The sequence below is a fragment of the Mesoplodon mirus genome, assembly GCF_964341445.2.
Source record: "Mesoplodon mirus genome assembly, chromosome: 2".
In the NCBI taxonomy this organism is placed as follows: domain Eukaryota; kingdom Metazoa; phylum Chordata; class Mammalia; order Artiodactyla; family Ziphiidae; genus Mesoplodon; species Mesoplodon mirus.
This window is the reverse complement of record NC_138977.1, coordinates 193,475,214-193,488,555: the sequence shown is the minus strand read 5'-3', so window position 1 is coordinate 193,488,555 and position 13,342 is coordinate 193,475,214. Positions and strand designations below refer to the sequence as shown.

At 39.3% G+C, this 13,342-nt stretch overlaps 1 protein-coding gene across 6 annotated transcripts in view; it reads left to right on the top strand.

Annotated features, from left to right (window-relative positions):
• The window catches only part of LOC309798851 (uncharacterized protein), a 35,635-nt gene that overhangs the window by 135 nt on the left and 22,158 nt on the right, over nucleotides 1-13,342 (top strand). For 4 of the 6 annotated variants that reach the window (XR_014293240.1, XM_082611564.1, XM_082611563.1 and 1 more), the window contains exons 1-3: nucleotides 2-345; nucleotides 5,169-5,315; nucleotides 12,824-12,879. Coding sequence is in view for 3 of the 6 variants with exons in the window: in XM_082611564.1 (XP_082467690.1) it covers nucleotides 313-345; nucleotides 5,169-5,315; nucleotides 12,824-12,879 (236 nt within the window). In the remaining 3 variants the exon portion in view is untranslated. Of the gene's footprint in view, nucleotide 1; nucleotides 346-5,168; nucleotides 5,316-10,650; nucleotides 10,933-12,823; nucleotides 12,880-13,342 lie in introns of those variants that run through there. The other 2 variants (XR_014293241.1, XR_014293242.1) reach the window with 2 other exon arrangements.

Genomic DNA, 13,342 nt, shown 5'->3' with positions numbered 1-13,342 from the left:
GTAGCTGCCACACTTAGCCCCGCGACTACACTAGGGACCAGCCAACGGATGGCGGGCCTTGTCCTTGCGGGCCGGAATAGGCTCCGCATCGGGAGAGTCACTTAGAATGGCCGCTGCCCGCACTCGGAGGGTCACTTTCTTCGCTGCATGATCCTACCTGTCGTCCACAGCGGCCCTCGTGGACGAGATACATTTTTTTCCAGAAAAGATTTTCAAAAGCATTCTTTCTCTTTTTGTTTTTTTGTTTTTGCCATTTTGAAAATATAATGCAACTACCGGCGTGAGGCGCTGTACTGTGACAGTCTATCTTCCATGCATAGGCAAGGTTTTTGCAGTGCCCGAAATGTAAGTGCCAGTACATCTTATCTGCTTCTTTTAAAGTGATCCTCTTCTTTTGATGCGGTGTTATTACAGTCATATGACAAGTATTTACTACTTAGGCCATCTCTCCCTGCTGTACTTCATTTTAAAGAAAAGTAACTGCTGACGTTAATTGAGCATTTACCTTGTGCCAGTCATGGTGCTAAGCATTTAAAACTGATTGTCGTACTGATCCTGAGAACAACCCTGTGAGGTAGGTACTGTTATTATGCCCCTTTTATAGGTTTCGACGAAACTGAGTTCATATGATTAAGTAATTTGCGCAAAGGCATACAGCTATTAATGGTGGAACTGGGATTTTAAACTCAGCTGAATGACTTCAAGACCCACCCTCTCACATGTGATCTTATTTTTGACTCTTACTTTGTTAGTAGCATTTGTAGTATAGTACCTGGTTTGATGAGCTTACTATCTTCCTTTTCTTATTCTATATTTATATTTCCCATAACCTCCCCCTTCCTTCTCTAACTTCCCACTGCCTCCTTATTCAGTTTGCCTTCTTTATCCACAAAAAAATCATTTGTGGTGAGCCAGTTTGGAGTAGAGAAGAGGATGCAGGACCAGGAGTAAAAATGAACAGAGAAAGTAGGTGTGAAAGGGAAGAAAGGAGGGAAGATAGAATAAAACCGTGTTTTACTGTTCCGGCTGGAACTTAAGTCTTTAGGGGCCTCTGTGTCAAAGTCTCCATTTCTCCTTCAGGCACTTCTACTCCTAAATCTGCCCTTCCTGCCGTACCTCATAACGCCTTTATTGCTTTTACTAGCTGTTACTGATTTCCAGCTCCAGATGCTACATTTATTTATGTTCAACAGATATTTACTGAAAACCTTCTATGTGCCAAACACTAGGCTAGGAGTCAGTTGAAACAGTGGAGGAGAGCCAGCAAAACAAACCCTAACCCTCCAAGAGCTTATATTCTAATAATTGAGAAAAAATTGCAAAGACAAATAAAAAGACAAATAATTGAGAAATTACAACTGTACTGAGTGGTTTGAAAGAAATGTTTAGAGCTGTAAGACTAGGTCACAGGGGAACCTGAGCAAATAATGTTTGATCTGGATCTCCAAGGGTCATTCGGCATTAACTAGGTTTAAAAAAGAGAGGAGTAAGCACTCCAGGCATAAGGAATGTAATACCAGGCACAGGGGCAGGATAAATACTATACAAAATCCAATGGATTCTCTGTCTTATTTTATTCTAGCTCCCAGAAGCATTCCACACAGTTTGTTTCATCCACACAGTTAAATGTTTCAGCCTTGAAACCACTTGGCCTCTGGGTCAGCAAAAGGTCATTCTTTCCTTGTTTCCTCTTAACCTTACTAGCTGCCCAGCTTAGTCTCCTTTTCTGTCTCTTCTGCCTAAACTCTAAATTATGGGAATCCTCAGAGCTTGGCTTTGAGCTTCTCCTCTCCCCCACCTTTTTCTCTCCTCTACAGTATTCCTCTTGGCAAACTCATCAACTCCCATGGATTTAAATATCTTTATACTGATAACTCCTAAATTCCTTATCCTCCCCAGACCTCTCCTCTGAACTTCAACCAAATGCAAATATCTCATTATCCACTTACCATCTCCACTTGGATGTATAACAGACATCTCTAACTTAACATATTCAGTATGGGACCTTGATTTTTCATTCCAAAACTTAAAGCCTCTCCTCCCAAATCTCTCTCAGTAAATGACACCACCATGTATCCACCCAGTTACTCATGAGAAAGAATCATTTTTGAGTCCTCCTTTTCCCTCACCACTCTCATCCAGCTCATAAATGTATCTGTTGTACTTTTGTGTTATAAGTGAAATAAATACTCCTTTCTCTTTTCATTGCTCTGACCACTGCAGCCTCCCATCTGGTCTACCTGCTTCAGGTCCTGTTCTCCATTCTTTACAGGGCAACGAAACCAATCTTAAAATGGAAATGATCATGTCAGTCCCTAGCTTAAAGCCCTTCAATGAATTTTTAGAATAAAATATTTATATGGTTCAGTGAAGAAAAGGTGCAGAAGAATATGCAAAGTATGCTAACTTTTGTGTAAGCAAGAAGGAGAAATGAGAGTCTACATACTTTATGTATACCACACACCCATTTTTGGCCTATTTTTGAAGATAGAAATACAAAAACTATAAAACAGAAAATTAGTTGAAAATGGTTATCTATAGGGGATGGGAATATTTTGCAAGGATTAGTGATGGGAGTGTGGCTCTCTGAATAAACTTCTTTTTAAAAAAAGAGGACTTCCCTGGTGGCGTGGTGGTTAAGAATCCGCCTGCCAATGTAGGGGACATGGGTTCGATCCCTGGTCCGGGAAGATCCCACATGCCTCAAAGCAGCTAAGCCCATGCACCACAACTACTGAGCCTGTGCTCTAGAGCCCGCAAGCCACAACTACTGAGCCCATGTGCCACAACTACTGAAGCCCGTGTGCCTAGACCCTGTGCTCCAAAACAAGAGAAGCCACTGCAATGAGAAGCCCAAGCACTGCAACGAAGAGTAGCCCCTGCTCGCCGCAACTAGAGAAAGCCCACGTACAGCAACGAAGACCCAATGCAGTCAAAATAAATAAAATAAATTTTTTAAAAAATTTTGCCTTTTCAAAAAATTAAATCTAAAACAATGGAAATATAAGCAAGCCCTAAAATTTAACACAAAGAAAGAGATGAACTTACCTGTATATCAAATTGTCAGCATAGCCACACAGAGAAAAAGAACTTGTTCAATTAACTTGAGTGTAGTACTCTATATACTGGAGTTAGGAGTTGTGGGATCCAATGTAAGAGCAAAAGAAATGCAGAGCAAAAGAAATGCAAAGAAATCAATAACTTGGTTTAGTAGGTTTGATGTTGAAAGTGGTATTGGTTTAGTAATTTTGAATCTATTATACATGTGTTATAGGAAAAAGCAAAGGAGTAAATATGTTCATGTTGTTTGGTACCAGGGTTCTCACTGTGGGAGAAGGGAAATAACAAATATGAGAGATTAATAGGGTCATTTCAAAAGGACACTGGATCTGGCGTAAAGAGGCTTCCACTAACCATGCTTGGAACAATTTGAACATCAAAAAGAATAAGAATAATGATGGTAATAGATTAAAACAGGTTTAATTTTTTAAGTCCTCTTCGTTAGGGGGTGGATGGGGGAGAAAAGGACTAACAATGAAAAGCTCTTCTTTACACAAGAATGCCAGTTAATGAATGCAAAAAGAATAATAAAATATTCTCCATATTGCAACTCCCATTGTAAAAATTGACATAGATAAAGCTTATCAAAGATTACTAAAACAATGGATAAAGGATGCTAAACGATTGGCTAAAAGGTTGTTTGGGAGCAGGATATTAACACTATCTCAAAGAATCACCCTAGAGATTAACTCTTGATTAGGGGAAAAGGTAACTTTACAATGTAGAGATTTATTTATGAGACATACCTTAATCAAGTGAGGAAACAACATCACCAGTAATGGGACTATCTATCACCTGGTACTATTTGTGCCAGCAATGTTTAACCTGAATCTAATCACGAGGAAACAATCAGAAGGTAGAGCATCTTACAAGACAACAGACCCAGGCTCTTCAAAAATGTCAGTGTTCGGGAAAGAGAAAATCAAAAGGTGGTGGATTGCTTTAGTCAGGAGACGGGTGTTGCTAAATGAAATTCATGAATCTTGATTGGTTCATAGATTTTTTAAAAAGTAACTGCAAAAAACAATTTGTGGACAATTGTGGAAATATAAATATGGACTACAACGTAGATGATACTGAATCAGTATTAAATTTTGGACGTGTGATAATTTGTGACTATGTAGAAGCATGTCTTTGTTCTGGGAATATGTTTGCTTCAGTATTTAGCAGCAAAGTGTCACAGTGCCTGCAACTACTTACCTTCAGAAGATTTGGGGAAAAAAATAAAACAAAAACAAAATAGAAAGATGTTAGAGAGAACAAAAGAACAGAGAACAGAGAAAAATAGAACCAAAAAAGCAAATGTGGCAAAAAGTTAATAAATTGTGGATCTAAATAAAGGGTATAGCAATGTACATTATGCCACTCTTTCAACTTTTCAAAACATCTTGGAGCTTTTCTAAAATAAAAAGAAGAGGGAAAAAACTTCCTAATTCTTTACAATGGCCTACCAGGCCCTACAGGACCAGGCGCCAGCCAATCTCACTCCCCACTTTCTTACCTTTGTGCGGTGAGTTGATCTACTCTGGGTACCTCAAATACACCAGGCTGTTTCCAGCATATGTGAACCTTTGCATGGGTTCTGTCCACCTGAATTCTCTCCTCTACATTCATCATGTGGCTCACTTCTCTTCCTCCTTTACATCTCATCTATATAATATTACCTGCTTAGAGAAGACTTTGTCCATCTTATCTCAAATGACCCTCTTTTTATTTGCGGGCTCAATTCCATTTTCCTACTTTTTATAACCAGCAATTATTATATTTTCTATAATAATTATTATATGTCTGTTTTTTGATGCCATTGTTGTTCTCCCACCTCCTAAAGGTAAGTTCCATGAGTACAAAAACTATTTCTCTTTGTCACTGATGTATCCTTAATGACTCCATAAATACATGGTGATCAAACAAATATTTGCTGAACAATGAACGAAGGCTGATGTGCCTGGGGTGGGTAGATACCACGGAGAGGGACGGGCCAAGGCTAGATCCCACAAGACTTAGCTCAGTTACTAATTTGGGTCCTTATTCTAAGAACAATGAGAAATCAATGGGCTGTTGTAAGCGTGCGCACTATACAATACAGTTTGCCTCTGTGTTTTGCAAAGGTTAATCTGGAGCAGAGAATAGAGGCAGCCAAGGAGAAGGCCGTTGAACCAGCTAGGAGGCTAATGCAGGCATCCCAGCAAGAGGTGACAATAACGTGGACTCGGGAGATGCCTGAGCAGCTGCAGAAGACTGGACGGATTTCAGAGGTATTTTTTTTCCTACGTTTTCCATTTCAGCACCAGCCACTGGGTTTTCCCTTAGAAACAGAGAGCCAACTTGACTGGGAGATGCTTAAGATTTAGTCCCCATTCCAAATAATTCCCTTGAAGTGAACATTAGCATAAGATGAAAAAATTGTTAAGTTACATCAAGCCGATGGTCACAGCGTCTACTGGTAGTAATAGCTAACTTTTTATGTGCCAGATACTATTCTAAGCACTTTACACTCATTCAATCCTACATACCCTATATTTTGTTATTAGTATCCCGCATTTAACTGAGGAGAAAACTGAGACATGGCACTATTGAGGAATAGTAAAGGTATCTGCTACATGGAGGTGTTAGGTTTAGTTCAGGTAATGTTTGTAAAGTACTTATAAAAGTGGCTGGCACATGTTAAATAATAATTTGTTGTATAAACAGTAAACAATGGAATTGGAATTGGAATCTGGGTAGTTTGGCTGTAGAGTCTGTGCAATTAACCACTGCATTCTACTGCCTCTTAAAGTTTGGACTGAACACCCTTGGAATTCTATTAAAAAGACTGAGTGCCTAGCTCCTGCTGCAAAGCCACCTTCAAATGCAGGACTAACATAGTTTTTCAACCCTAAAACTCGGTATGTATTGATTACAAAGGTTTGAAGAACAGGTTCAATGAACATTTATCGAGCACCTATTAAGCAGCAGGTATCTCTACCCTTAAGACGTCTTCAGTTTAGAGCAAGCCTTTCTCAGTCTGAGATTTCAAGAGTTAATCCCTAATTCCCTAAGGCACCCACTGTATGTAATGCATTAATTTCACTCCTGTGTCTCTAGAACGGTATTACTTCTGTACCATCCTGAGAAAATTGAAAAAATAGTCACACAAATAATTCTTTTATGTCCTGTGGTTTATGTGGAATCAAAACAGTATGACAAATGTTATGGTAGAAGTGTACAAGGAGTAATAGCTGCAGAATGAGTATGATTTAAGAGTGACACCTCTGAAGTTAGGCAGATTTGAGTTTGAATATAAGCTTAGCCACTTACAGGAAGTGACCTCAGGAAAGATATTTAACTTCTTAAAGTCCTATAAAGGTGTGACGATTAAAATAGCATTTGTGAGTTATTTAGTAAAGTCCTGACACATCATGTGTTTCATCATGGTGGTTATTTTTATTAAGTCTGCTTATTAAGTCAAGCTCATGAATGTCTGTCTAGGACCACTATAGCCCTGACACCTAGAACAGTGCCTTGCATATAACAGCCATTGAATAAATATTTTTTGTATTTAATTAATAAATGGCATCCAGCAAGGAAGATATCATAAAGTGGCATGTAGGCTAAAATGAACGAATGGGATTTGCCAGTGAATTGCAGAGGGAAGCCCTTCCCGGCAATGAAAACATATGAGGCAATGAGAAAAAAGACAAGAGCACACAAAAGTTTACAAAACTGTAAGTACATAGTTCAGTAAAACTGTGAGTATAGCGTAAGTGGATAATGTTAGGAGATGAAAAAAGTAGGTGGGACCTAGAGCATGAAGAGCCCTGTGTAACTGCTAAAAAGAGTTGAACTACTACAGTTTATAGGGCATAGGAGGCTGTGCCCAGCAGAGACATAGAGGGAAAAGTGGAGGAAGAGAAGCAGCAGAAAGAATTAGGTCTATAATATCTCAGTCTCATGATCTGGGAGTCAAGATATGAAGGGACAAGACATAGAAGTTTATTATTTATAGGTGCAAAGGTAACCAGTAGAGGCAGAAAAATAACCATAATTCTCTTGGCTAAATGCTTCTCTGTCATTGTAGGAAGTAAATAGATAATATAATTGATACATGAAGAAATAACATTAGGAGCATGCTATATTCAAAGATATGTCAAAAGAACCAAAAGTAAATTATAAGGCTGATTGCTTCTGGGAAGCAGGGCTGGAGTTATGGGCAGGGGAAGCTTTTCGTTATAAACTCTTTAAATTTGTAGTAAACATTTTCTAATGTAATGTGTCAGAGCAAAGACACATTTCTTTATTAAGCACTTACTCTGTGTCAGCTGTAAGACCCCATCATCTTAGTGAAGGAGGCTCCCCACTCCTGAGTCTGCAGAGGTTGCATCTTTTGCCATCTTTCTAAAACATGCTAAACTACTATGTGCCTGAGAGCTTCTGCACTTTCTGTTCCCTCTATCTGTTCCTTCCAAATGTCTCTGCATGACTAAGTCCTCCTCATTATTCAGTGTTACCCTCCCCAAAGAGGCTGTCTTTGCCCACCCTCCCTGCAGTTGCTCCCTTCACCCTCCAACCAGTCACTTTCTATCCAATTGGCCTCTTTTACTTTCTTCATGACACTTACAGTAACTGAAATTACCTTATTTATCTGTTTACACTATGTCTTCCCCCACCACAGTGCAAGCTTATGAGACGGAGACCTCATCCATCTTGTTTACTATGTCCCTAGTACCTAGGACAGTGCCTGGCACATAGTAGGTGCTCAATAAATATTCATTAGGTATTCAATAAAATTTTATTAATTGGATGTATAGATGAATTAGTACAGTGCATTTTCCTATATGCCATCTCATTTAGGCTTAAGACCCTAATACTTCTCCAGTATAAATATATACATGTAAATATATATACACACACACATACACCAGAGATGGGTTTCCCAGTCCAGACTTCCAAGTGCCAAAACTGTGGCTTCTCTTTCTTCTTCATTTTTAATGTCCTCTGGTGGTGAAGGACCTCACACTATTTTGAAAAGATGTTTTGTGTCCTGTTAACAAGGGTAAAATTAACAGCAGTTCACATGGGAGGCCATCAAAGTTGTAGGACACAGGTGGACATCCTTCACCTGGATGAGCTAAGAGGCCGAGTGCAGGTGCTGCGATGACCTGACAGTAGCACCTGTGGCTCTTCTACACAAAGAGGCACGCTCACTTGAATGGTGGGGGTGGGCTGCAGTCACTGGCCTCCCTTCCACATAGCTCTCCAGGGTTGGTCAGCAACCATCTCACATGGGCTCCCTCCCAACTCTGCCCTTTTGTGGAAGTCAGTCAATTGAATATTAAATGTCTCTTTCTCTTTGAATCCCTGATCTAACAATCTCAGTTGTCCACAAGTCAACATGGGTACATGTAACTACACGGAAGTGTGGGGCAAGAAAGAAAAACACAGCACTAATATTTCAGGACCTTTTCTCACTGCAAATATGAAAAACCACAACATTCTGTTACCAAAATGGAAATATTTAAAACCAAAATAGTACTATTTATACATCATATCTTGCATTGTTTTATAAATAGCACAAGGAGGTGCTAGTGGACCTCACATACATTTTTTTTTTTTTTTTTTGCGGTACGCGGGCCTCTCACTGTTGTGGCCTCTCCCGTTGCGGAGCACAGGCTCCGGACGCGCAGGCTCAGCGGCCATGGCTCACGGGCCCAGCCGCTCCGCGGTATGTGGGGTCTTCCCGGACTGGGGCACGAACCCGTGTCCCCTGCATCGGCAGGCGGACTCTCAACCACTGCGCCACCAGGGAAGCCCCACATACATATTTTTTAACAACAATTATAGCCTTTCTGGTCAACTTTTCTATTCTAAAGACTTCTGTTTCTGATGAGCTATTTTAAGATTCTAGCTTCCTCAAAAAAGAGGAAGCAGGATCCTGCCAATATCATCTTTTTATTTTAGAAAATATTATCTTTATTATATGCTTTTCAGATTTCAATTACTAGGGAGAATAGTTTGATGACTTTTTGGTTGAGGGAAGCCAATGAATTACTGTAATGAATTGATACATAATGAGACCAATTTTAGTAAATCCCTCAAAACATACAATCTTTGCTCTATGCCAACAGGGCCTTAGTGATACTGGGAGGGAAGAAGGGAAATGAGAAAGGGGAAAAAGAGGAAATGCATATTTGGATACTTTTTGTTTTCAGTCATCTAAAAGAATATTTCTGAGTGTTTAGTCACAGAGTTATAGAATATTAGAGACGTAAGGGGGCCTGCAAATGATGTGGTTCAACTTTCACATTTTACAGGGAAAAGAAGAAACTAAGGGCCTGAAAAGTTAAGCGACATACCCAAGCTCTTGTCATAGGTGAGTGGCAGAGCCAGAATACGAATACATAGAACATAGAATATAACCAATACATAGAGTATATAGAAAATGACCAATTTTTTAAAAATAGATACACAAGAAAAAATATCAAGTTATAAATAATTAGAGCATGATTGCATGTTAGCAACTTTGAGACTAGCACACATTTTTTAAAAATACACGAACTCTTCTTTAGCAATCAGAAAATGAGCATTGTTTCTTTTTACTTCCTGAACTCCTTTGCATTCCATTTCCCCCAGTTTTTCACCCTAATATAAGTTTTTTACTGTAATGTAGAAGTGTTTGTGCTCAAGAAGTCTTTCATTGATCACCTTATGATGTGTCTCAAGCAGAAGTACTGATAGTGATTTTAATTTTTTTAGTTCCCTCTAAGTTAAAAAGAGTACTTCTGTAGTTATAATTATTATTGTTATACAAGTGGTTAAAACAATATAAATATATTAAATATTTTTTATAATTGCCAAACACATAAGTAGAAATTTTCAGGGATGTACCTCTTACTGAAATTAATGGGGATTTATTTTTCCATTAGTTCAGGTACTCATGGAAGAATATTAATTATGTCCAAAATGGGACAGCGTACCACTTCTATAGCTGTTTTTCACAATAATAATATAAGAATAGAAAAGTTAATTATGGCAATGTCACCCAATTCTTTGAAATTCTGTCAAACTAGATGTCAAAAATAATAGTGATTTATTATCCAGAATTAATTAAAAGATTTATTAGCTAATAATTCAATTAGGTCCTCTTTTTAGTTTTGTTGAAAGCTATGAATTAGAAGCCATCTGACTTATAAAGGGTTTAATTAGACAGACATTAGTCTCAGTCTCTGAAACTGTACCAAAAAGGCTTCGTCATAGATTATCAAGTGAGTATTAATTATACCTTTTACTCTTTCACCCAGCAGCACTTCATTTAAATTTTTACTCAGTAAAAATTGGAGATATTTATTTCAGTATCTGTGGTAGTACAGTATTTTTTACAAACTTATCACATGTTTTAAATATAATTATGTCAAAACTTAAAGCTTTCTTTCATTGAATGCATGGCAAGTGCTCCTATCCTGTGGTCAACCAGACCACAAATGACAAAACCATATGACCTAATTGACAAAGCCAGTCCTCATTTGCAAACTAATCACTAAAATCTGACTTATTTTCTGTCAAAAAGTGTCTTATTTTATTTTTCAGTTCACATGTGTTAATATTTCTTTTAAGGAATAGTATCAAAAACGCTGAGAAGTGGGCTTCCCTGGTGGCGCAGTGGTTAAGAGTCCGCCTGCCAATGCAGGGGACACGGGTTCGTGCCCCGGTCCGGGAGGATCCCACATGCTGCAGAGCGGCTGAGCCTGTGCGTCCGGAGCCTGTGCTCTGCAATGGGAGAGGCCACAGCAGTGAGTGGCCCACGTACCACAAAAAAACAAAACAAAACAAAACAAAAAAACACTGAGAAGTAAGTTATAGAGTCCATGTTGTACAATATATTTCTAAAAGCAATCAAGATTAAAATGATATAACTCTCATATAATTAATTTTACATTAGTTAATTGAAACAAAATAATACATTTTTCATTACTTAATTTGCAGTAATACAATGTAGTATCCAGCAAAGAGTAGAAGTTATGTATGAATCAAGACTTATGAGAGCAGGTATGATATTCTTTAGGAAATATGCAATAGATGATTCAAAATCTGAAATGCTTAATACAGGTATACACTGTTTATATTAATCAGGGTGATTAAAGCTAGCTGCTGTAAAAAAAATAAAATAACTCCACACTGTTTTTTTTCTTAAATTTTTTAAAAATAAATTTATTTATTTTATTTTTGGCTGCTGCTTGCAGGCTTTCTCTAGTTGCGGTGAGCGAGGGCTACCCTTCACTGCGGTGCGCGGGCTTCTCATTGCAGTGGCGTCTCTTGTTGCAGAGCATAGGCTCTAGGCACACGGGCTTCAGTAGTTGTGGCACGCGGGCTCAGTAGTTGTGGTCGCGTGCTCTAGAACGCAGGCTCAGTAGTTGTGGAGCACAGGCTTAGTTGCTCTGTGGCATGTGGGATCTTCCTGGACCAGGGCTCAAACCCATGTCCCCTGCACTGACAGGCGGATTCTTAACCACTGCAACACCATGGAAGCCCCACACTGTTTTATTTGTCATTCATTTCATAGCCCCAGTGAGAATAGGGTGACTCTGGGGCAGCTGTCTTCAAAACAGCAGTTTGGTTCCTTTCATCTGGTAATCTGCAATATTGAACTCCATGGGCCCAGCAGAAGGGAAAGAGAGAGCTTGAATAATGGTGCTGGGGGAGTTTATAACTAGGCCTGGAAAGTGGTGTCCATTACTTCTGCTCATGTTCCTGTGATAGGAACCCAGGCATGTGGTCTCAATCTAACTGCAGGGGAGAAAGGGAAATGTGGTTTTCCTGCATACTCAGGAAGAAGCAGCCCAGCTGATGAGCACATAGCCCATCCCTGTCATATAGCTAATAACTAACTGGTCCAGCAGCTAGCAAATTCACATGTTGTTATTAGGAGATAGTAAAAAGTAAATAATTCAGAAGATGAAGTAAAATGGGAATGTACTATAATCAGAATAAATACCTCATGATCTAGATTTGATAAAATAGGGTTTAGCTCCCTTATTGGATGATATACAACTAATCTGAGAAAAATCTTGTAAAAATCTTACCTGTGGGTGCTAATCAATGTATCTTTAAAAAGTTGGTATTCCTGGGCTTCCCTGGTGGTCCAGTGGTTGAGAGTCCGCCTGTTGATGCAGGGGACACGGGTTTGTGCCCCGGTCTGGGAAGATCCCACATGCCGCGGAGCGGCTGGGCCTGTGAGCCATGGACGCTGAGCCTGCGCGTCTGGAACCTGTGCTCCGCAGCAGGAGAGGCCACAACAGTGAGAGGCCCACATACCACCACCCCCACCAAAAAAAAGTTGGTATTCCTAAAAAAATCCAGTTACACTGAAAAATAATCGGCATTGCTACCACCACTGTCCATAGGCTATTTGAAGGTGCTTTTCTTTCTAGCTAATGACAAGTGCCAGGATGAGTATTTTTTAAATATCTGAAAAGAACTGCTTTCCTTTAAAAATTTTTTAAAGCTGTGTTTGCTTTGCTCTCATAGAATTTTCAAGGGCATTGCATTCTTTGATTGCAGTCCAAAAAGGGCAGAAGTACAGTCAGCCCCACTACCCATTCTGATTTAATTCAGAATATCCCAACATCAGCCAAAATACCCTGGTTCTAAAGCAACATTTTGCGCTTACCAGAAATATGTATAAGGAAGACAGGCATTGGGCAGTTTTTTTATGTGCTTTGATTAATTATTCAAGGAGGCTTCCCCAGTCAGGAGGCTTCCCCAGTCATTTGAATTGTCCCTTTCTTAGGTAACCAGGAGATTTTTACTTCTTGGGACAATGCACCATAAGAAGATTCCAGATAAGTGAGTGTATGCCTTTCTTGTCTAAAGTAGGAGAATGGACCATAGTAAAGGGAGAGGTGGGAACATAGAATGTATGCTCAAGACAGAGGAAAGAGTATGTTTAAGTTGGGGGAAAAATAAATAGGGCTTTATGGTCAAGTAGACGGGTCAATTCCAGGCTCTGTCACTTAGAAGTCTGTGACACTGGGCAGGGTCAACGGACCTTTCTGAGTCTGATGCTTCTTTCTTTTTTTTTTTTTCTTTTCTTATTGGAGTATAGTTGCTTTACAATGTTGTGTTAGTTACTGCTGTACAGCGAAGTGAATCAGCTATATGTATACATAAACCCCCTCCCTCTTGGACCTCCCTTCCACTTCTCCCCTCATTCCACCCGTCTAGGTCATCAAATGCCAGCTTCTCTTGGGTACAGAAGGTACCAATAAATGGTAGTTATTATTACAAGCTTACAGGAGAGACCAATGTA